The sequence below is a fragment of the Xiphophorus maculatus genome, chromosome 16 (assembly GCF_002775205.1).
Source record: "Xiphophorus maculatus strain JP 163 A chromosome 16, X_maculatus-5.0-male, whole genome shotgun sequence".
NCBI classification, from domain to species: domain Eukaryota; kingdom Metazoa; phylum Chordata; class Actinopteri; order Cyprinodontiformes; family Poeciliidae; genus Xiphophorus; species Xiphophorus maculatus.
In genome coordinates, this window is record NC_036458.1 from 17,597,087 (window position 1) to 17,620,885 (window position 23,799).

At 37.0% G+C, this 23,799-nt stretch overlaps 2 protein-coding genes across 3 annotated transcripts; both read right to left on the bottom strand.

Annotated features, from left to right (window-relative positions):
* Window positions 1-975: 975 nt before the first annotated feature.
* Window positions 976-11,516, bottom strand: LOC102216682 (protein NLRC3-like). The gene is made up of 12 exons (XM_023349579.1): window positions 11,424-11,516; window positions 10,875-11,175; window positions 10,183-10,214; window positions 9,833-10,066; window positions 7,006-8,857; window positions 5,771-5,944; window positions 4,732-4,899; window positions 4,317-4,496; window positions 3,899-4,072; window positions 3,378-3,551; window positions 3,195-3,244; window positions 976-1,768 (listed from the first exon to the last, which is right to left on the bottom strand). The coding sequence occupies exons 2-12, from the start codon at window positions 11,150-11,152 to the stop codon at window positions 1,239-1,241; spliced, it is 3,846 nt and encodes a 1,281-aa protein (XP_023205347.1). The 5' UTR covers window positions 11,153-11,175; window positions 11,424-11,516; the 3' UTR covers window positions 976-1,238.
* A 1,092-nt stretch (window positions 11,517-12,608) lies between these two features.
* On the bottom strand, window positions 12,609-23,762 carry LOC102216426 (immunoglobulin superfamily member 1). 2 transcript variants are annotated; one of them, XM_023349442.1, is made up of 17 exons: window positions 23,520-23,762; window positions 21,367-21,402; window positions 20,964-21,281; window positions 20,399-20,680; window positions 19,998-20,306; window positions 19,071-19,364; window positions 18,267-18,551; window positions 17,893-18,186; window positions 17,516-17,800; window positions 17,156-17,443; window positions 16,734-17,021; window positions 15,836-16,129; window positions 15,459-15,743; window positions 15,099-15,386; window positions 14,688-14,975; window positions 14,159-14,440; window positions 12,609-14,086 (listed from the first exon to the last, which is right to left on the bottom strand). In XM_023349442.1, exons 1-17 carry the CDS (start codon window positions 23,548-23,550, stop codon window positions 13,785-13,787), a joined length of 4,449 nt encoding a protein of 1,482 aa, XP_023205210.1. In that variant the 5' UTR covers window positions 23,551-23,762; the 3' UTR covers window positions 12,609-13,784. The 2 variants fall into 2 exon arrangements, with proteins under 2 accessions (XP_023205210.1, XP_023205209.1); XM_023349441.1 differs by lacking the exon at window positions 23,520-23,762 and having other exon boundaries at window positions 21,367-21,637.
* Between the last annotated feature and the right edge of the window lie 37 nt (window positions 23,763-23,799).

Sequence of the window (23,799 nt, forward strand, 5' to 3'; positions counted from 1 at the left end):
AAGTTAAAAATCCCTTTGTAATTTTCCTTGTAAAACCTCTGATAATAAAAACACATTATTTTAAACTTTACCATTAAACAAACAAAAGAAAAAACAATGCACTTAACATCAAGAAAATATACATATTTTAGTTATTTTGAAATAAACAAAAACAATCTGTAATTTTATGATAATTGCTTTAGAGAAAAAGCTTTGTTTCAGAGGTCATAAAGTAACAATGGTTTAAAAATCAGTTGTTTTTTTTGTTTTTGTTTTGTCTGTTCGGTTTAATCGGTATCCCTATGCTGGACTCCTTAATTCTCGTTTGAATACAGAGCCTTTGTTGTGTACAGGAAACATTTTCCATGGGCTTTATAGCACAGAGTTGTGTATTGGTGTCTTCCTATTATTAAATCGACCTAACCTCATGATAAAGTGAGATTAACTCATTTAGATTCTTTCTTGGGATATATCACAATTTTTTGTTTTCAAACATTTCAAATACATCATATTCTTGAATTTGTAATGTTAGACTAATGAAAGGCAGGTACTGTAATATTTTTTGAGAATTTTATCATTTTAAGGTTTTGTACAGATGCTGTTTTTCTGAATTGAATGAGTGCACCAGTATTTCCTGCTTAATTGAACAACCACAGACATCACTGCAAAAGAGGAAACAAAGATCAACCAGGCTGCAACAAAGAGATGCAGATGCATTGAACTGAATTAATGAGAAAAACTGAGTTTTTTTTCTCACTTGAGTCTATTTGTCACTTTGTGAGCTGAAAAAACGAAGCAATTCCCCCAGGCAATGAAACTGCTATGACAGGAAAAAAAAAAAAGAAACTTATCCTGAGATGGCGAGATAATTGTTCATTTAAATAAGAAAAGCAATCATTTTTTAGCGAAAAATGAAAATTAAAGAAGTAAAATTACCCCAATCAAATTTTGCATTGAGGCGTAACAGACTTAAGGAGGCAGTTTAAACCCACAACATGATCTTGTTATTATTTATTAACCTTATACACACAATGCACTGAGCACAGTCAGGGTCATCTTAGCTCAGCACATTTCAACAAATTAAATATTAATACATGGAAATGTGTTTAAACAGCACACAATATTTAGAAAGCTGAGGCTTTGGGGCAAAGCAGAAAAACCTTCCCTTTATAGAAACTGAATAAAAGCATTCTTGTGCTACGTTGTTTCATGCATTGTCTATGCCTCACAGCAACCTTATTTAGTCAAATGTCCATTCTTTACTCCATTTCTATTTCTTTAATGTACATTGATCCATGACTTAAATAAAACCCAGGATAGAGTGGTTCAGTAAAAGTTGTGCATACTGTGTGCAGGTGAGTCAATTCATCTGGAGACACTTCAAAGAAGGACAAAATACCTGCTGGCCAGTCCAAATACACTCCAAGGTTCCGTGTTTTAAACTCAGTCAAAATCCATTCAGTGGGATCATTGTGCCAAAAAGTTCCATCTGTGGACCAGGACCAAGATTTCTCATTCCTTCCTAAAGAAAACTCACTACTATTGTCTCCACTCCGGGCGATACTTTTGTATGCCACTCCCACCTCACCGTCTGAGAAACTGTGGAACTCAACCTCCCAGTAATGGCGCTCTGTCAGACCCTCTTTACAAAGAACCTGTTGCAAATCAAATCTGTCTGGATGATCAGGGTAATGTTGCTTCTCTTGATCAAAATGTGCTTGTTTATTGTCTTGCGTCAAAGTGATTCTTCGCCCAGCAGTGTTTTCATCCAGCGTCAGATCACAGGCATCTATAAACAGCATTATAAACATAATTAATTCTTGAACATCGCATTTAAAATCTGGTAATATCATCCTGACTAATCGAAGTAGTCAAGTCTAGCAACGCTAATTTACACGCAGAACTAAAATTTGTCCAAGTAATCCAATCCCAGTTGCCTGCCTTACATGTAAACAAGTTCAGCAACAGCGCACTGAGATTTTAACATATAGAAAAACTCAATAAAATGGTCCAACACACACTTGCAAAACTCTTTAGTGGATGTCTGTGATGCTGTATAAACTGGACATTTCAGGCATTTGTGCAAAATTATATTGAAGTTTATAGTCCAGATATTTTCTCAATCCATGAAACCACAACTTTTAATGAGCAGGATACCAACGAGTAAAGATTTAATCTGAAAGAAACCCTTCAGATAATTCCAGAAAGCTGTTATTAGCTGTCTGCAGTCAAGGGACTAAATTCCATCTCATTATTGGGGGGGACCATAAACAGGCAAATTTATTAAGAGCAATTTTGGGCGGGGTCAGCAAAGTCACGGTGAAATGTAACGTAAAATGTGGTTTTAAAAGGTTTTAAGCCACATTCAAGCTGCAGGACCAAAAATGACTAGTAATGTAGATCAACTGTGTTTTTCTCAGTAAGCAAACTGTTGAGAAGTAATTGTTTTTGTTGTTTTTGAGAAGATTGTTTTTGTTGTTGTTTTGTTTTTGAGAAGATTGTTTTTGTTGCCATGTTAAAAGGTGGTTCTCTAATGTTTCCAAGACAGATTGCTTTCAGGCTGTCAAACCAATGCAGACACATTCAGGTGCCGTGGAACATATCTGAAGGTTGTCAAAGGGGCTCCTAAGTATTTAGCTTAAGACCTCCAAAATAAAGGTGCCAGAACCTGGCGACCTGGAAAAGTAAACGATTATTTACTTCAAATTTATTTAAAAATAAATATTTGGAGTCAAATAATTATGTAGTAATGCAGCAACTAAATACATTTACATGTGTAAATGTCTTGACTGATGCTCTTTTAAGATGAGGCTGGTCAGAGTATTTTAAAAGATCAACTAGGTTTTCACACAAACCATCAATTGGATTTACAGACAATGAGCTGAGAAAGAGAAAATATCCACAGAGCAGCAGTTATTTTTATGAAAATGCCTTTTTAGTGTCAGAGCAGAATGGGCAGATTGGTTTGAAATGACAGAAAAGCAACAGCACCTACAATAATGTGGGTCACTTAGACTGAGCAAAACAGAAACCAATTTTGTAATCTAAGGGGTTCAGGCCTTATCAGTGTGTTGTCTCCTTATCAACACACCGATAAGGAGACAAACCTTCAAAGCTCTTGAAGGTTTGAAGGTATTATAAGCTGCTGCTTATAATATTGGAAACTGCTAAGTGGAAGATAAACAAATGTCTATAATAAAAAGCTATATACTTACATCTTCGCAGTAGTTTATGGTTAACCCAGCATTCTTCATTATGGTCCACACTGATGGCAGGGAATACAGTAAAAAAAATAAAATATACAATTATCACATAAAAGATGCATGTACCAAAAAAGCCAAACTCAATCTTGCATCTTAATGCTGAAATAATAAGTTCAGACTCAAGTGAGCTCTTACTTAAGATTTTCTAGGCTGCAGTGTGAATCTCTTTGTTTCTCAGTCAGGGTTTTGATTCCTTGATTTGTCAGGTGATTAAAGCTTAGGTCCAACTCCCTGAGGTTGCAGTAGTCGGACATCAGAGCCTTTGCCAGGGAGGAACATCCATCTTCTGTCACTTTACAGAAAGACAGCCTGGAGAAATCAACCAGCTGACATTTCAGAAAACATAATCTCAGATCGACCATGTCTATCATCCTTTGTGTTTTAAAATGATAGCATTGAGAAACAACATTTTGTAGACCAGGGGTGTCAAACTCCAGTCCTCAACAGCCAGTGTCCTGCAGTTTTTAGATGTGCCACAAGTACAAAACACTGGATTGAAATGGTTTAATTACCTCCTTCTTGTGTAGATCAGTTCTCCAGAGCCTTGCTACTGACCTAATTATTCTATTCAGGTGTGGTGCAGCAGAGGCACATCTAAAGGTTGCAGGGCAGTGGCCCTCGAGAACTGGAGTTTGACACCTGTGTTGTAGACTAACCTTAATGTCTCTAAACCACAATGTGAACTTGTCAGTGCGCTACAGAGTTTCTCTACTCCAGAATCATGCAGGTCATTGTAGCTCAAGTCCAGCTCTCTTAAAGGTGTAGGTCTGGAACTGAGTGCCAAAGCCAGGGTCTCACAACCTCTCGCAGTCAACTTGTTGTGACTGAGTCTGAATAAAAAGTAAATCTCATCAAACTGAGTAGTCATTAAAACATTTCAAAGGAGAAACAATGCACTGTTTTGCAATTCACTGATTAATTTATAACATTGCAAACATCAATAATGTTGAAATTGAGACTGTATGTTGTGGTAAGAAGTACGCTTTTCAGTAGATCCCACAGTTGCTGGAGAGAATCTGTCTTTCACCTGTGTGCTAGAGTAAAGAAAAGTATGCAGTTTATTTTTGATATTACCTCAGGGTCTCCAGTGCACAGCTTGTGCTCATCAATGACGATGATAGGATCTCAAGTTCTGAGTCGGCAAAATTGAGGTAATTCAGTTCTAGTTCTCTCAGATTTGTCGAGTTGGTTGTGAATGCCTTCCCTATCTCATTGCAGATTTTTCTAATCTCACCATTTCTGTTCAGCCTTAGCCTTGAAATGGAAAATAAAAGTCATGATTTAATGTACAGACAGGTAATACCAACATGATAATCTAAGATAATTATATAGTGGATGATAAAATTTAAGTAATTTTGATGCAGCGTGAACATTACTTGCAATAATAAAGCTTTGAAGACATCAGTCTACAAAGGATAAATCTGTTTTTTTACCATATGGAGAAATTCATAGGGAACTATGTCCAGTAAAACACATTTTCAACACTGACCTGAGCTTCTCCAATTTCTGGCACTGAAGCGCCTCAGAGATCACCGGCAGTAGTGATTTTCCCAGCACGTTTTCACTCAGTTCCAGTTCTCTTATGTTGGAGATTACTGATGTTACAGCCGAGGCCAACTCTTCTGTCACTGACATTGAGTGTCCGTTTCCTGAAAGACTGCACAACACATTGAGCAAAACTAAGACAAATCTGTTGAATAAACACAATATGTTTGGATCAATTTGAACTATTCATTATTTAACTGGCGCCTTCTACACAAAAACAAGGTGACAACAGCCATAAAAGCCTCAAACCCCTAAGACTGCTCCTCATTTGTTTTGATATGTCATGCTGCATAAGCAGACAGAAAACATCATATCAATGAAGTCTCTTTTAGAAAAAAGAAAAAGAAATCCTTAGAGGTGCAAGCCTGTGTGTGGAGCATTTTTGGTTAAAACATGCTTGGTCTTCATTCGGTGAAGTGACTTACAATAGTAGGGTAGCCCAATATATCCTCAAGTTAGAGTAGAGTGTTTTTTTGTTTTTGTAATTTTTTTTTTTCAAAAAGTTAATTAAATATAACCACTGGCAACAGTATACAATTTACTCAGTAAACACTTCCATTTGTAATAATCGACTCCTATTCCACATAAGGTTTATTGGCAAAATAATGGCTCCTGCAGTGTCAAAATTATTAACAACTATTAGGGGAGCAACTTGTGCAAAGTGTTATTTAGCCAAAACCCAGACAGTGGAATTATCTCTTTTTTCAAGCTTTGGAACCTTTTTCTTGCCTTAGCAATATTTCTAATAAGTTATGGAAAGTTACCTTCAACATTTAAAGTATTTGAGTTGTTCTTTCTCGGACACCTTTAATGCAACTAATTTAGCCTTTATCAGCTTGCATCAGATGTCTCTGACACCTCACCTACTTTATAGTAACAGTCAGAACAATGCATTTAAAGTCATAATTTTGTTTCTTTTGTACTTTGTTCTATATCAGTAAAAAAAAAAGAAAAACAACAATAAAAATATAACTTTCACTGACCTGAGAGCCTCCAGTTTACATGGAGAGTTTTTCAGTCCATCAATCAGTACAGTAATACCTTTATCATAAAAAGTGTTATGTACAAGATGTAGTTCAGTTAGTGGAGAGCGTGGACTCCACAGAGCCGAAGAAATAGTTTCACAAATCCAGAGGTCAAGATCTGCACCTGATATTCTGCAAAAATGAGACAAGCCTTTAAAGTGGAATTATGTTTTACAGACAAAGAAGTAATATGCCACTTAAAAGGAAACATGGGGTTCTATGAAGTGGTTATAGTTGATCACTACCTTAAAGAATCTGCTCATCTGAGAGACCTAGTCCTTGGTCCCCTGTTATGACTTCAAGCTTTGAGTAAACATTTGTTTCTGATGCTCTTTGTTGGTTTGCATGAGTAAAACTGGCATGTGGTTCCATGATTACCCAAGAAAGTAAATTAAAATTGTACTTTTTTATGATTTACCTTTAAAACAGCAGTCTCTAACTGCAGTTCTTGATTCCTGCAACTTTTAGACTTGTCCACTTGAATTAAATGGTGAAACTGCCTCGATAGCATGCAGTCAAACTCTACAGAGATCTGCTAATGAGTTCATAGTTGAGCCAAGTGTGCTGACACATAAAGACATCTAAAGGTTGCAGGACACCTGCCCTTGAGCACTAGAGTTTCAGGACACTGCCTTAAAAACCTATTCTAGAAGAGCTATAATTTGTTATCCATGCATCTTTTGTTTAAATACAGTATATAATAAAGTCCAACATGATATATTGCTGTATTGACCAGTTTTGGTTGATTATACCAACTCGCACAGGTACAATGTTTATTTATTTATTAAGTTATTTAAGTTTTGTGGTGACAGATTTAAATCTAAAATTTTTATTAATAATTTTATTGAGCTAAGTAAGTTATTACTGGCTGAAACACATAGTTCTTCTATCATTCAATTAATTTGCTCTGAAGTTTACATATGCACACTTTGTAGTTTTTACCCTGTGAGTGTGTGAAAAAAAAGTCAAGTTCCTTTTTTTGCTCACAATCTTGACCAATATAAATGATTCTGATCACTGCAGTCCTTTTTTAACTGAAACCCAGCAAACCCACACTGTAATATTACAAAGCAGTTCAAATACTTCCACACATACTTTCATTGGAAAGTTACTTTTAAATACATTTTAAACAATTCATATTTAACCCTAATCAATTAATAGTATCACTAACCAAAAACCAAACGATAACTCACCTGGCCTTTCTACAGTTTCTCACAGCTGGGACAATCCTGAAAATGCCCTTTACTTTTGTTGTGTATTTCGCCAGGTCAAATTCCTCAATAGGTGTAGCTGACATTAGCATTAAGTCAGCCAAAGCTGAACACTGAACAGGGGTGAGCTGTGTTTCTGGGTACTGATTTGGATTCAGAAACTGTCTCACGCTGTCGTACAGGGAATCATCTTTCAGTTCAGTCATACAGTGAACAAGGTTCAAACACCTGTCTGGAGAGCAGTCCAAAAGATCAATTTCTGTTATACTTGTCCTGATCTTCTCAACAACTTCAGAGTGGTCCTCTGTTTGCTGAATGAGCCCTTGAAGCTGTTTTTGTGTCGACTCTAAGGACATGCCAATGAGGAACCTAAGAAACATGTCCAGTTCTCCTGTCTTTCTCGAAGTTGAATTAGCTATTGAAATTTCCATTAGCTCATCCAAAGGGAGATCAACTGGGTGAACATCCAAGATTGTCTTCAGCTCGTCCTCAGATCCTATCAGAAGGAAATCTCTAAGGCTTTGAGAGTCAATTGTTTTACTTGCAAAACTCCTGTACACAAAGAGAGCAGCAAAGTACTCCTGAATTGTCAAATGCACAAAGCAGTAAAGCTTCTTTGAGTGAAAGATGCTCTCTTCCTTGAATATTGTGGTACACAACCCACAGTCGACTCCAGCTTTCTTTGTGTCAATGCCATAACTTTTTAGATCATCACTGCTGAATATAATTTCCCCTTTGTTCAGTTTTTCAAATGCCATTCTGCCCAGTTTGAAGATGAAATCTTCATTCAATCTGAAGATTTCAGTGATCTCTAACTCGTTTTCCTTGTCGTATTTCTCAACAGCGATCCTTATCTGAATACAAAAGAAGTGTGTGTACATTTCAATAAGAGTTGTGGGTATCTTAGTGGTTTTCTCTCGGCTGCTTTCCATTTTTAAAAGCAAGTACTCAAAAACCTTTGAGGCAATCCAACAGAAGATGGGTATGTGACACATGATAAATAAGCTCCGTGAGTTCTTAATATGATCAATTATTTTTTCAGCGATCATAGTGTTCTGAACTCTATTCCTGAAGTACTGTATTTTCTGTGGATCATCGAAACCTCTGACTTCTGTCCATTGATAGACATATTCTTTGGGGATGCGCTGAACAGCTCCTGGTCTTGAAGTTATCCAGACAAGCGCAGAGGGCAGAAGATGTTCCCTAATGAGATTAGTCACCAGGATGTCTACAGATGATTCCTTTGTTGGGTCTGTCAATCTTTTAGTTGTTTGAAAGTTCAGTTTAAGCTGACTTTCATCAAGGCCATCAAAAATGAACAAAACTTTGTAATTAGCAACATTTTTAGCAACTGCTATGTTCTTGAGTACAGGATGAAATTCTTTAACAAGAGTCTCAAGACTGAACTCATCGTCTTTGACCAAATTAAGCTCCCTGAATGGAATCATGAAGATGAAGTCCAGGTCTGGATTTGCTTTTCCGTCTGCCCAGTCAAGAATGAATTTTTTTACAGACACAGTTTTACCGATTCCAGCAATCCCCTTGGTCATCACTGTTCTAATAGCTCTCATTTCTGGTGTGCTTTGAAAGATATTGTTGCAGTTTATCTTAATTCCTTCTGTTGCTTGAGTTCTATACTTGTCTTCAATCTCCCAAATCTCATGCTGCTTATTGACATGTTCATTTTCTCCTTGAACAATGTGAAGCTCCGTATAAATCTGATCCAATAATTTTATTTCTTTATTATCTTTTTCGGTGCCTTCCAACTCCCATGCGCACTTTTTCCTCAAGTATTCTTTGTTATTTTTGATGACGTCTTTAATGATATCTTCAGCTGTGGGAAAAACAGTGAAAAAATGTTAAGTTTTATTTTTACATTGTATCATTACTTTATTTTTAAGCATGTTATTTACTCGTGTACATTTTGATAATTCTTCTAGATGAACTTACACAGTCGCACATTCCTTTTGAGCAGAGTACGCTATAAGCTGCACAGTATTTATGCTAAAATTTTGCCCCTACTATACACTGCACATTGTATTCTATTGTGTGATCATCTTGGGGTGAAAGTTCAGGTAAGCCAGGTCTCTCCTGTTTGCACATTTAAAAAGTGCCCACATGTGGTCAAATTTTTAGCACAATTAAAAAATACTTGGGTTAAACTGAGTGTCAGTACAGCATCCCAAAGTATGTAATTAATTGTGCCAGCAAAGCATCTGTATAGCATAACAAGAGATTAGTTGCGATGTGCACAGCACAAGATTTCTCATAATAATAGAAATAATAACCTTCATTTGACCAGATAAAAAGTATTGTAGAGATTATCACCATTTATATTCATAGAATTACATTATTTTAGCTTTAAAAGCATCAAAACATAAAATAATAAAAACATCTAATAAAAACATGACTATCAACAACAATGGCATTTAACAAAACTCACTTCTTCACGGTCCTTCAGCAGTGCTTTTAATGTCACCTGCTGTGTCAATTTATAGTCTTGAGAAAAATCATTTCAATCACTGAGGGCAGCATATTTCAATTCTCACTTAGCCACGTCTGTCCTAACTTTGGGAACTTGTGGGACATAGATATAAAAGCATTTTACTTTGTGGAAGCTTGACTTAGCTAGGAATGGATTTACATGTGCTGCTATTGGAATCAGTGCATAAACCAGGAATGGTGTTTATATATTTTTGTTAAAAAAAAAAAAAGTTAAAGAAGTCATATATGTGACAGTGTAACAGCTACCTTTGGCAAACATCATAACTATTAAAAAAATTATAGACATGAAGTAAACATAACATACTTTCACAAGTCTCAGGTTGAATTTTCCAAAGGATATCGTAGAAAGCTGCTTTTGCCTTTGGATAATTAAGTGCTCTAAAGAGTTTTCTCATTCGATCCTGGTTCACAGAGGAGGCTTCGATTTGGTCATACGTCTCCTGGTGGATTATCTTCAACTTGAGAATATGGTCAGCTATGGTCATCACTGGAACTACACTCTGAATAAGCTCCGGCATGTTACTGTCCACCCAAGTTGCTTGTTTTAATAAAAAAAAAAAAAAAAGATTATTGCACAACATAGCAACAAATCAATTATATTATGTAATTCTGCATTAGGAGAATGTATTTAGACTTTTCATCTTATTTACTTACCTTTCTCCTCAGCTGATACAAGTTTGGATGAGCTGACAAAAGACAAGAGCAACTTAACTATATAGAAATTAGAGATGCTTCAAGCTAGTTTTATTGCAGTGCTTTAAGTGGAACAAATAAGTGCAGGTAGTTCCCTAAAAGTCATAAAAATATGAGACAGAAACATAATATTTTTATATAGATCTGCCTATCGATCTAGTTCAGTAGTTTTAATAAATTAAATGACAAAGAACAAAGCCGCCTCTGAATCAAATCCAAGTGAGTGTCTTGCAGCGCATAATAAAGCAGCAAATTGAAATAATTGTTCTTTTGTTGTTGTTTTTTAGAAAATCCTGTATAACACCTTGTTTGAGTTTTGTTAATCTATAATGTTGTGCATTTTTTCAGTTATACAGCTGGATGTGTAGTCGCACCCTTTGTCGGGGGTGTCTAAATCCAGTCCTCAAGAGGCGCCATCCTGCAGATTTTAAATGCATTCCTGCTCCCACACATGAAATAGCTGAATTCCCTCACCAGCAGCAGTCATGGTATGAGCAGCTCATCTGATTTAGATGTGTTGGGAAAGGAATGTAGGTATTTGGTAGGTAGGCAGCTCTCAAAAACTGGACTTGGAAACCCTTGCCCTGCATGTATAATGATAAATGCACCTTGAATAATCCTTAGCAGGATAAAAAATATATAATAAAGCTTACCTTGGATTGGGAAGTTCATGAGATGCATCATTTGCCAAACTGATAAAGTTCTCAGTAGAGTCCCTTGTCTCAAAAGAAATATGTTCTGCTTGACTAGATAAAGTCTCTCCCATCAATGTTTGCGTTTCATCTCTCACGTCCTCTAAATGCGATGGCTGTGCAGCTGAGGAAGTGTCTCCTTGTTTCTCTTTGTCAGAGTCGTCATTCCTTTTATCAGTTTTACGGATTCCTGTTGTCACTTCCTTATCCCTCGTGGTGGCACAGCACTTGTTCCCCATGTTATTTCTTCACCACAGTGACTCTGTCAGGTATGAAATATTTTAAAGCAAAAACCAATCCAAACAAAGAAACTTTACATGCTGTTCATCAAGGTTTACAAAGGGCTTAAACAAGCTCTTTAAAAGTGAAAGTAGAAGTCTTGTTTTCTGATCTCTGATCGTCTCATGTTTTACAAGTGAAGATAAATAATTTACCATACTTCTTGTTTTATTTTAGCTGTTAATAATTAACATCAATGTATCATTTGAGACATGTGGTAAAATACTTTACCTTGAGATCATCTAGTAAGCAAGAGCAGAAAATCTGGGCGTCAAATAACCTGTTTAGTCTTTGTAAGCCTGAGAGCAGTTATTTTTTCCGGAGACAGGAAATAGTCACTCACAGAGTGAAAACCCAGCTGTAAGACTGTGTGTGTGTGGGTGTGTGTGGGGGGGCGTGTGTGCGTGTGTGTGTGTGTGTGTGCGTGTGTGTGTGTGTGTGTGGTGGGAGGAGGGGATGTTTCAGGCTATCCACATAAATTCGTGTCATAATAAGAACTATTCCTGTAACTGTTCTGCCACAACAGGTTTTAACAGAACGTTTGTCAATAAGGACAATAGAAAAAAGCTTGCGTAAATCTTATATTAAGATATCTGCTCTGGCTTCTCATGTCTCTCAGGCTACATTTTAAGATTTCAGACTATCACCATTTTTTATTGTTTTGTTGTGTTCAGAGACGTGCAGAAACTGACTTAAAAAATGTAGCACTTATGCAATAAAGGATGCAAACACAAATATCACTACAGTTGAGGGTTTAATCATAATATTGGATTAAAAATAACATTAACAGACTAACCTCACTCCAACCCTGCTTATATGTGCTGAGACCTTTTGATTATACGTGTAAAATAAAAAGGAAATGAATATACTTATGTACCAGTGGAAACCACTGGTAAAGAGAACCAAACTCCTTCCGTTATTTTAGCTTGCCCACTCTCTCCACAAGATGGCAGTATAGACCGTCTCCCACACATGTCAGAAACGATGGCTAACCAGAACAAAATCAGAGGGGTGTTTTGCAAAACTGGGATAGCAGATTGAGTTGGGATTTTCCACATATCCCGACTTAATTAAGCCTCGATTCATGCAATCAGATTCATAATTAAAGCCCCACAATTCATTGTAAATATGTGGCAAGACTTGAAAATGAATGTTCACAGACTCTCTGTGTCCCATCTGAATGAGTTTGAGTTAGTTTGTAAAAATTGGGAAAGGTATTAGTTTTGGTATGATGTGAAGACATACCCCCAAAATAACTAAAAATAACTCGCATAAAGTCAGATATGCTCATTTTTGAAGTGTACTGTACATTCCTACTCATCCGGTTCTACTCTGTTTGTTACCTTAAGGAAGTTAGAGGGTTGACACTTACAAGTATTTAAATGTCAGAATCAATATCAACCATATTTTGGGCTACATATGTAATTTATTAAAATTAACCACCAGACAAGAACGCCATCAAATACAGACCAATGGTAATTACATTATGAAGTCAGAAATATAAACAGGCTCAAAATCTAAAAATGAAACAATCATATCTTAACACATAGAAGATTTTACATGAAATGAATTATGAAGAAAAATTCTAAGTATCAATGGCTGCAGAAATGATTGAACAAAGTCACAGGAAAAGTTCAAGTCAGGAGATTTTTTGAACTCACTATGCAACAAATTTTCTTTTTATTTTTGCTCTCATTGGGTTATCTACCATAATTACAAAAATACATTTAAACCGAGTGTTGTGCTTGTTGTTGATTTTTGCTTTGTTTTTTTTATAATATGGAACACATTTTTTTGAGGCCAATGATGTAGACACAAAGTTTGTTCCTCATAAAGGTTTCAATGTGGATTATGTTATGTATTCTAATCTCATCAATTTTGTAAAACAGTTATTTGCTTCTATTTACAGAATAGCACCTACCGCCTCTGCTCTGGATAAGCACCAACATTTATTTTGCTGATAAAACAGGTGAAAACTTACACACTTGTCTCATACAACACGAATTAGATTAGATTAGTTTAGGGAAGCCATTGGTAAAAATAGTTAACTTGAAGAAAAGGCACATGTTAACTGAGGAAGGAAGGTTACTAATTCCACCATAACTTAAGTTGTCAGAAACAGAAACTGTGACACTGTCACTATTAGGCAAGGCCAAAGTTTGATGGTCCACAGTCTGCTGATAATAACAACAACGGTAATCTTCCTCATGGTTATACTGACTTCAAGAAATCTAAACGTAGAGGAGTTGGTACTTGATAGCACTAACTACAGAAATGCTTCAACAAAGTCATGGGAAAGCCTCTAGTTTATTCAACTAACTTTTAAAACTTTTTCTTATCCTTTTTTTTTCATTACACCCGGTAACCTATCTGCCGTTTCTCCCTCATAGAAGTTTATATGCGAGTTATTTTGTGCTCTTTCATCTCAACAGTTATGTAAATAATTACATGCTCTTTGCATCAGCACTATGATTTATGTTACTGATTACAAAGTGACAACTTACACACTCACGTCATGCAACATTCATTAGATTACATTAGTCTAGGATAGTCATATAATAGGAGATTGAGGAAGGGTCACACACATGAACTTCAGTTATTAGTAACAGAAACTGTGACATTGTCACTTAGAGGGGAGGTGAAAGTTTTATATTCCACAAGTTTTTCATAATAACAGCGGAAATCTCCCTCATGATTATTATTGGCTTCAAGAAATCTGAACGTAGAGGAGTTGGTACTTGATTGTTGGGTCTTATTGAATGATCCAGAGGTCTTCTGCAAGGTGAATGAGCCGCCTAAATATTGAGTGGAGACAGAACAATTGATGGCAATGAGGTCACCAAAAGTAACCACGCCTGCAGGCTCCATGGTGATGCTTGGTTTTGGAAGAATCACTAAAAACATAATGAGAATGTTATTTATGTCATTTTGAACTATTTGATTAAACTAATATCACAAACACTTACCTGTCACATTCAGGTTGACATTATCACTAAAAACAGAGCTAAAATCTCTTCTTTGAAACTGACACTGGTACGATCCCTCATTTGTAAAGTTCACTTGATGAATATGTAAAATAGCCGAGTTGCTGCTTGAGTCCACAGTCTGGGTGAAAGGACCTGGGGTCTTTGTGAAGATGAATGATCCTATTACTTCCACTCCAGTGATAGAACAAGTAATGTGGACATCCTGGCCCCACATAACCACACCAGTGGGCTGGATGGTGATGTTGGGCTTTGGTAGGCTCACTGAAAAATAACACAATGTCAAATTAGAAAGATTTAAAAGAGGACCAGAGTGCGGACTGGAGACTCACATGGACATAAATAATTTATTGACATAGGTCGAAGCAGAACAAAATAATGCTGACAATGGAGGATCCAGGAAACAAGGAATGACAATGCAGTAAACCAGAAAGAGACAGTGGAGAAAAAACAACTTAAATATACTCTGTGAAAGTGAAAAACAATCTAAAACATAAAGAGCAGAAATTACCATTTAGTTGGACAGAATCACTCAAGTTGGTGCTCAAGTCTTGATTAAAAGACCTTCTTTGAAACTGACACTGGTACCATCCACGATCCACCAAGCTGACTTGATTGATTTGAAATGAAGCCGAGCTGCTGCTTGAATTTACAACATGAATGATTGTTCCTGAATTATTCTTGAAGATAAATGATCCTCCTACTTGACCCTCAGAGACTGAGCAAGTGATGTTGACAGTCTGACCAATAGAAGCCACACCAGCAGGATACAAAGAGATGCTGGGCTTTGGAAGAAATACTGAAAAAAAAAACACAAGAAAAAAGCTTTACAGCCCAAAGACTTCTGTCATAATTCACAGTGAGGGGAAGTCACAGCAAATTTTAGAGATCTCATAAGAAGTGGCAAATGTAAATTAAATACCAGTTAGTTGGAGAGAATCACTGAAGCTGGTGTTGAAGTCATGATCAGAAACTGTCCTTTGAAACTGACACTGGTATAATCCTTCATCTCTAAAGTTAGCTTGAGTGATATGGAAGGTAGTTGTGTTGCTACTCGAGCTTACAGTTTGGATGAAATTACCAGGCATTCTCCTAAAGACAAAAAATCCTCCTACCCGTCCCTCGATGACTGAACAGGTGAGAGTGGCATCCTGACCCCACATCACCCCACCGGCAGAATCCAAGGTGATGGTCGGCTGTGAAAGGTTCACTAAAAAGCAACAAAAATATCATGTCTTTTCTATGTTTAATCAAATGGCTAAAGCTATTAAAAAATAATTACCAGTTAGCCAGACAGGGTCACTAAAGTTGGTGTGAAACACTTCACCAGAGACCGTTCTTTGAAACTGACACTGGTACAATCCCTCATTTCCCAAACGAACTTGCGAGATATCTAAAGTAGCCATGTTGCTGCTTGAGTTTACAGTCTGAATGACAGAACCGGGAGGCTTTGTGAACGTAAATGATCCATTCAATCCATCCATAACGTTACATACGATGCTGATACTCTGACCCCAGGAAACCAGACCGGTAGGCTGCAAGGTGATGTTGGGTTTTGGAATTTCACCTGAAAAATTATGCAAAGATTGGTCACCTGTTATAATCATTTTAACCCTATAGTAAGCTCAGTTAATCTGCAAAATAAACATGAAAACACACCTTTTATATAGAGTGAGACATCACTGCTGAAGTTAGTGCTGAAGTCTTCATTAGAAATCCTCACTTTGAACTGACACTTGTAGTCTCCCTCATCGGTAAAGGTAATTTTAGGGATATACAAAGTAGCCGAGTTGCTGCTTGAGTTCACAGTCTGGGTGAAATAACCTTGGGTCTTTGTGAAGATGAATGATCCTATTACTTCCCCTCCAGTGATAGAACAAGTAATGTGGACATCCTGGCCCCACATAAACACACCAATGGGCTGGATGATGATGTTGGTCTTTGGTAGGCTCACTGAAAAATAACACAATGTTAAATTAGGAAGATTTAAAAGAGCACCAAAGCTCAGACTAAAGAGTCACATGGACATAAATAACAAAAAAAATACTGACATAGCCAGATAGGTAGCAACAGGTTAAAAATAATGCTGACAATAGAGGATTTAGGAAACAATAAATGGAAATGGAGTAATCCAGGAGGAACAAGTGGAGAAAAGTGATCATATACTGATTGGAAAGTGAATATGACAAAAGAATCAAATAAGTTAATAATAGGACAGTGGATCCAGCTAGTAGATGAGAAAATCAATAACAGCTGGAAAGGGGAGCAGGTAGAAAGAGAGTGAAATGAAAAATAAACAAAGTAAGAGAATGAAAAAAGGGGAACAAATATTTCAGCTAATAACAGTGAACAGGACACACCAGTTTAAAGGAACAAAACAATGAGCCTAACTGAACACAAAGAAAAAGTAAAGACAAGAAAATGAATAAAAGAAATGATCAAAACAGAAAATAACTGAAGTTAGAAACCTGTTATAATCCTTTCAATCCACACACATGCACCTAAAGGCTAGTTTTCTATTTATAAACAATCCACAAACATAAGAGGGTGAAATTACCATTTAGTTGGACAGAATCACTCAAGTTGGTGCTCAAGTCTTGATTAAAAGACCTTCTTTGAAACTGACACTGGTATGATCCACGATCCACCAAGCTGACTTGATTGATTTGAAATGAAGCCGAGCTGCTGCTTGTATTTACAACATGAATGATTGGTCCTGATGTTTTCTTAAAGATAAATGATCCTCCTACTTGACCCTCAGAGACTGAGCAAGTGATGTTGACAGTCTGACCAAAAGAAGCCACACCAGCAGGATACAAAGTGATGCTGGGCTTTGGAAGAAATACTGAAAAAAAATAAAAAAACAAGAAAAAAACTTTACAGCCCCAAGACTTTTGTCATAATTCACAGTGAGGGGATGTCACAGTAAATTTTAGAGATCTCATAAGAAGTGGCAAATGTAAATTAATACATAAATACCAGTTAGTTGGAGAGAATCACTGAAGCTGGTGTTGAAGTCTTGATCAGAAACTCTCCTTTGAAACAGACACTGGTATAATCCTTCATCTCTCAAGTTAGCTTGAGTGATATGGAAGCTAACTGTGTTGCTACTCGAGCTTACAGTTTGGATGAAATTACCAGGCATTCTCCTGAAGACAAATAATCCTCCTACCCGTCCCTCGATGACTGAACAGGTGAGAGTGGCATCCTGACCCCACATCACCCCACCGGCATAATCCAAGGTGATGGTCGGCTGTGAAAGGTTCACTAAAAAGCAACAAAAATATCATGTCTTTCCTATGTTTAATCAAATGGCTAAAGCTATTAAAAAATAATTACCAGTTAGCCAGACAGGGTCACTAAAGTTGGTGTGAAACACTTCACCAGAGACCGTTCTTTGAAACTGACACTGGTACAATCCCTCATTTCCCAAAGTGACTTGCCCGATATGGAAAGTAGCTGAGTTGTTGCTTGAGTTTACAGTCTGCATGACAGAACCAGGAGGGTTTGTGAACGTAAATGATCCATTCAATCCATCCATAACGTTACATACGATGCTGATACTCTGACCCCAGGAAACCAGACCGGTAGGCTGCAAGGTGATGTTGGGTTTTGGAATTTCACCTGAAAAATTATGCAAAGATTGGTCACCTGTTATAATCCTTTCAACCCTATAGTAAGCTCAGTTAATCTGCAAAATAAAAATAAAAACACACCTTTTATATAGAGTGAGACATTGCTGCTGAAGTTGGTGCTGAAGTCTTCATTAGAAATCCTCATTTTAAACTGACACTTGTAGTCTCCCTCATCGGTAAAGGTAATTTTAGGGATATTTAGAGTAGCAGAGTTGCTGCTTGAGTTCACAGTCTCACTGAAACTTCCTGAAGACTTCCTGAAGATAAATGACCCTCCTCCTTGTTCATTAGTGACTGAACAAACCATTCTAACATCCTGATCGAGAGTAATCACTCCAGAGGGTTCAATGCTGATCGTGGGTGCTGGAAAGATCACTAAAGAAATGACACAGTTGTTATTGTCTTGGCACATTTATTTAGAGTTTTAAGAGTAAATGGATGAAATAAAGTAATACCTCTTAGCTGGACTGTGTCACTAAAGAGAGTGGTGAAGTTTTCATTGGGAAGTATGATTTGAAGCTGACACTTGTACCAACCCTGATCAATGAAAGTGGCCTGAAGGATATAGAAAGTAGCAGAGCTGCTGCTTGAGTTCACGGCCTGGCTGAATGAGCCTGTGGTCTTCGTCAAGACAAATATCCCTCTTACTTGTGCATCAGTGACTGAACAACTGATGCTAACATTATGACCCAAGGTGATGTCACCTTGAGGAGTAAGTCCAATAGTGGGCCTTATAGGGCCTGTCAAAAAACACAATATATAGTGTCAGAGTCACATAGTGTCACCATAACATCGTAAATACATTTCATAAAGGACTGACAAGCTTCATATTTGGCATCATTTCTTTACAATAACAACACAAATTCTATTTTCTTGTATTAATTTCGGCACTTTTATACATTTCTTTGTCAACAAAAGGCTTGTGATTGACTTATTACACAATGGATGCACTTACTGCACTGTTTCTGGATGTAATATACAAAATATTGCATTAAGTTTTCCCTTAAAGTTACTTAAAGTGCTTTATTTATTTCCCGAAATACTGCTTATATCTTTTTAAATCAGTCCCAGAATTATGGAGAGGTACAGTCAATGTGTAATTCATTGTCACTTACATTGGTAGGGATTTTTTGAAGGGTTGCAAAACATTTGAATTCATAAAATAATGACTACAGTAGAACTTTTTCCCAATGAGGATTTAAATTAGGTTCAACTACTGTAAGTTTTTACCAATACGTTTAGTAGAAAAAATACATTACCTGAACAGATGACACCAGCATCCTGACTGTGATTACAGTTCTGAGCTCCATCTCTACTGTACGAACACTCAGGCAGATATCTTTCGCTCCCTGTGCAAGTCACTTCATTAATTTCTCCTATTCCCTCTCCAAAGTGAAGGACACTCAGAGATGTGCCACATCCCAGCTGTCTGCAAATCACTCGAGCTTCATTTATGTCCCAGCTGTTATTGCAGACGGTTCCCCAGGATCCATTGTTGAAGATTTCAACTCTTCCAGAGCATCTACTTGGCCCAATTAACCTGCTCAGGCCGGCTATGAAAGCATGAGGCACAATTAATAGGCAAATGCTGAATGGGAAAAACAGGACGTAATAAAACAAATACAAGCAATTTGACTGATTCTTTTGTTTAATGGCATTGTTCTGAAATGTGTCTAAAAAGTAGATCTTTACCAAAATGACGCAAATGAACACATTTTAGGAAAATTCGACAATAAAGGGGCTAAAGATGACTGGAGACTAATCAAAAGTAGCTCAAACTGAGTATTAGTTTAATAAATATGCTCTCTATTCAAAACAAATAGCAAAATTTTGCTTATCACAGTAAAACATCTGAACAGGAAGCTGGCCTCTGAGTTTGTGGAAAACCTTTACATCCCCAAATATTTGCATATTTTCAACCTTCATCCAACATGCTATTTAAAATAGGAACAAAGACAGTTTTTGAAAGGAAAATATTTGGTAAAATGTATATATGAGCAGTTTAAAGGATGGTCACTGGTTTATTACAAAACAAATGATGAGCTGCTGCATTAAGTCTTTTCTCTAATAGAAGCTCGTATTAGAAAGACAAGCCAGAGAACAAAGCTGTTCTACTAGAATTCATGTTTCCATGTTGGTTTTGAACTAAAACTACATTTAGAGAGCAGTGATGAACATTTTCTCACCTGAGCAGATCACACCAGCATCCTGACTATGACTGCAGTTATGATCTAAGTATCCTCTGTGTGAGCACCGAGTCAGATGTGTTTCATTCCCCATACAGGCCACATCGTCAAGCAGGATTTTATCTCCTCCTTTTCCAAAGTACGCCGAGTGAGGAGCAGCCACGGCTACGCCACAGTTCAACTGACTGCAGACCACCTGAGCATCATTCAAGTCCCAGCCATCATCACACACTGTTTGCCAGGCAGCATTATAGTAGATTTCAACTCGTCCAGCACACCGAGACGGCCCCGTTAAACGGACTGGATAATCTATCAAGTGCATAAGATTCAACTGTTGATGTATAATAATCATGAAGAAATTAATAATAAATTATGGAAAGTACAAAGAAACTGAGCCAGACCTGAACAGTAGACATAAGCATAGTAACCATATTGGTATGTCCAAGAATAACTGTGCTGACATTCCATTAGAGAAAATTCACTTCCTGAACAGCTCAAATCAGGCAGCAATGCGCTGCCTGAAGAGTAGCCTGAGTGAGAGATTGCTGGACCACAGCCCATCTGTCTGCAGGCCACATTTGCAGCATTCATGTCAAAGCCGTTATAACTGAGTACGCTCCATCCCCAATTGTGGTATAAGTGGACATATCCATTGCATGATTGAAATGGCAAGATCTGTTGAGCTATAAGAAGATAAAAAGAAATAAGCATATGCTGTTTTATTGACTTTACAGCAGTATACATAGGTGTGGCTACAACAAGAAGCAGGAACAAGCCATATTTGTTTAAGAAAGACACTTCTGAATAACTACATCACTTTAACGAAAGAGAACTGTGAGTTGGCTACTATTCTCAATACAGCTAATCTCACATCCATCACTATGACAGGACTGAACTGACTTTATCAGAAATCCTGAGTACTGTGTGTTACCTAAAACATTGGATTTCTACAGTATATACACTTACGGTAACAAGTGACGCCTGCATCCTCGACATGCTCACAGTTGTGGGTTCCAAATCCTCTGTGGTAGCATTCAGAAAGAGACTTTTCGTTTCCTGAACAGCCAACATCATCCAGCCAGATTTTTCCTGTGCCTTCACCAAAGTAAGCGGATGCATGAACAGTGAATGGTGGACCACAGCCTAACTGTTTACAGACTACATTAGCATCATAATATTCCCAGCCATCATCACAGACTGTTCCCCATTCTCCATTGTGGTAGATTTCAACTCTTCCAGTGCAATACCCATCTGACCTCGAACCAACCAATCTGACAACGTTGCCTGAAACAAAATAAACAATAAATAATCACTTAAAAAATAAGTATTATACAAACAATAACTACAAAAGTTGGCGATATTGACTGACCTGCAGCAGCTGAAGATAGGCACAGGAGAACAGAAACTGTAGTAGAGAGAGAGAAAAAAACACTTGGTCGTGTGAGAACAAAGTAATAAAACACCAGGAAAGCTTTGAAAACATAAAAAAATACTATTTTTGATAAAGATTCTGATAAATCCAGAGCATTTACTGGCCATGTTTTTGGTATATCTTTTCTGACGAGTTCTTCACATGTCAGCATCTTTCAAGATATACAATGACTGCTCTTCAACATACATTATTACCATAATAAAATCACAGTTCACAGCTACAGTGCCTTGCGAAAGTATTCGGCCCCCTTGAACTTTTCAACCTTTTGCCGCTTTTCATTCTTCAAACATAAAGATCTAAACTTTTTATTATTTTGTGAAGAATCAATGACAAGTGGGACACAATCGTGAGGTTAAACGAAATTTAATGGATATTTTAAAGTTTAACAAATAAAAACCCGCAAAGTGGGGCGTGCAATATTATCCGAAGAGAAATAATATTTCTGTTCAGATAATATAATATTGAGTTAATACTTTGTAGCGCCACCTTTTGCTGTGATTACAGCTGCTAATCGCTTGGAGTATGTCTCTATCAGTTTTGCACAGCTCGAGCTCAGTGAGGTTGGATGGAGAGCGCTTGTGAACAGCAGGTTTCAGCTCTTTCCACAGATTGTCGATTGGATTCAGGTCTGGACTTTGACTTGGCCATTCTAACACCCGGATACGTTTATTTATGAATCATTCCATTGTAGATTTTGTTTTTATGTCTGGGATCATTGTCTTGTTGGAAGATAAATCTCCCTCCCAGTCTCAGGTCTTTTGCAGACCCCAACAAGTTTTCTTGGCTGCATCTCTGATCAGTCTTCTCCTTGTTCGAGATGAAAGTTTAGAGGGACGGCCGGGTCTTGGTAGATTTGCAGTGGTCTGAGACTCCTTCCATGTCAATATGATCGCTTGCACAATGCTCCTTAAGTTGTTTAAAGTTTGGGAAATCTTTTTGAATCCAAATCCGGCTTTAAACATCTCCACAACGGTATCTCGGATCTGCCTGGTGTGTTCCTTGGTCTTCTTTTTTTATGGCGGTTGGCAAGCAACTTATTGATGTGCATTACCGCCATCAACTGGAATGGAGTGTGAATCGGGATGCTACATATATATTCCCCCCTCAACCCCCCCCAAAAAAAAAAATTAAAATAAATAAATTAATTAATTAAATAAATAAAACTTATATCCTTTCTATCAGTTTAGTTTTCTTAAGCTAATTTATTAAATAACAAAAATATTTAGAAGTAGAAATTTTGTCCAAAATATCTTGTATATTTAACTGTAATATATTTTCTTGTAACAGACAAACTAATTCCCTTCTCTCAACAGAACATTTAGAAAATAACAACAAAACATGTGTTCCTTGGTCTTCATGACGCTCTCTGCGCTTTAAACACAACCCTAAGACTATCACAGAGCAGGTGCATTAATACGGGGATTTGATTACACACAGGTGGATTCCATTTATCATCATCAGTCATTTAGGACAACATTGGATCATTCAGAGATCCTCACTGAACTTCTGTAATGAGTTTGCTGCACTGAAAGTAAAGGGGCCAGATAATATTGCACGCCGCACTTTTGCAGTTTTTTATTTGTTAAAAAAGTCCAAGTCCAAAATATCCAATAAATTTCGTTTATTCAAACCACAATTTATTGCTCATTATGTCTATTGTTCAGTATTACAATCTAAAGAACAATCCTTCCAGTCAAATATTTGGTCCAACTAAACAGCAAAAGCACAAAATCTTACCAAGTGTTTTTGGTCTAGTTTCTACTGCATCTCGGTGCACTTGAAATAAAATAAAACTAAAGCTTGTTTTAAGTCAGTAATTCCTTAATATTGATCAAAAAGTACCATTTCCTTTGGCAGATAATTTTACTTATTACAAGACGTGCTTTACATAAGTGAAACAATCTGCCAGTGGAACTTGGACTTTTTTTTTAATCAATAAGCTCCACTGTCTTGCTGAAAAACTCATTATAAGTTACTTTTGTCTTAATTCAGAAAAACTAGAGCAAAAACACATTCATTCGTTCATTCTACAATTTTCCTATATTGAACATTTTAATAATACATTATTCTAAATTAAATATTTTACTCACCTGAAATCAGTCCCAATAACGGATCTAACATCTTTGCAGCCTGAAAAGTTGGTTACTCATCAATGACCTAATGCAAACACTACAGGACAGAACAGCAGATGGTACCATTTACGATTGGCCACTTAGTCAACCCAATGGGAGGAGAGGGTACAGGTTTGTATCCTGGTCAGTATTTACACAAAAAAGGATGTTTGTATGTAATGAAATCTGAGCCAGATACATGACCTCATACTGTACTTCCTTGTACTCAAAGAAGCGCTTTTTTTTCTTTTCTTTTTTT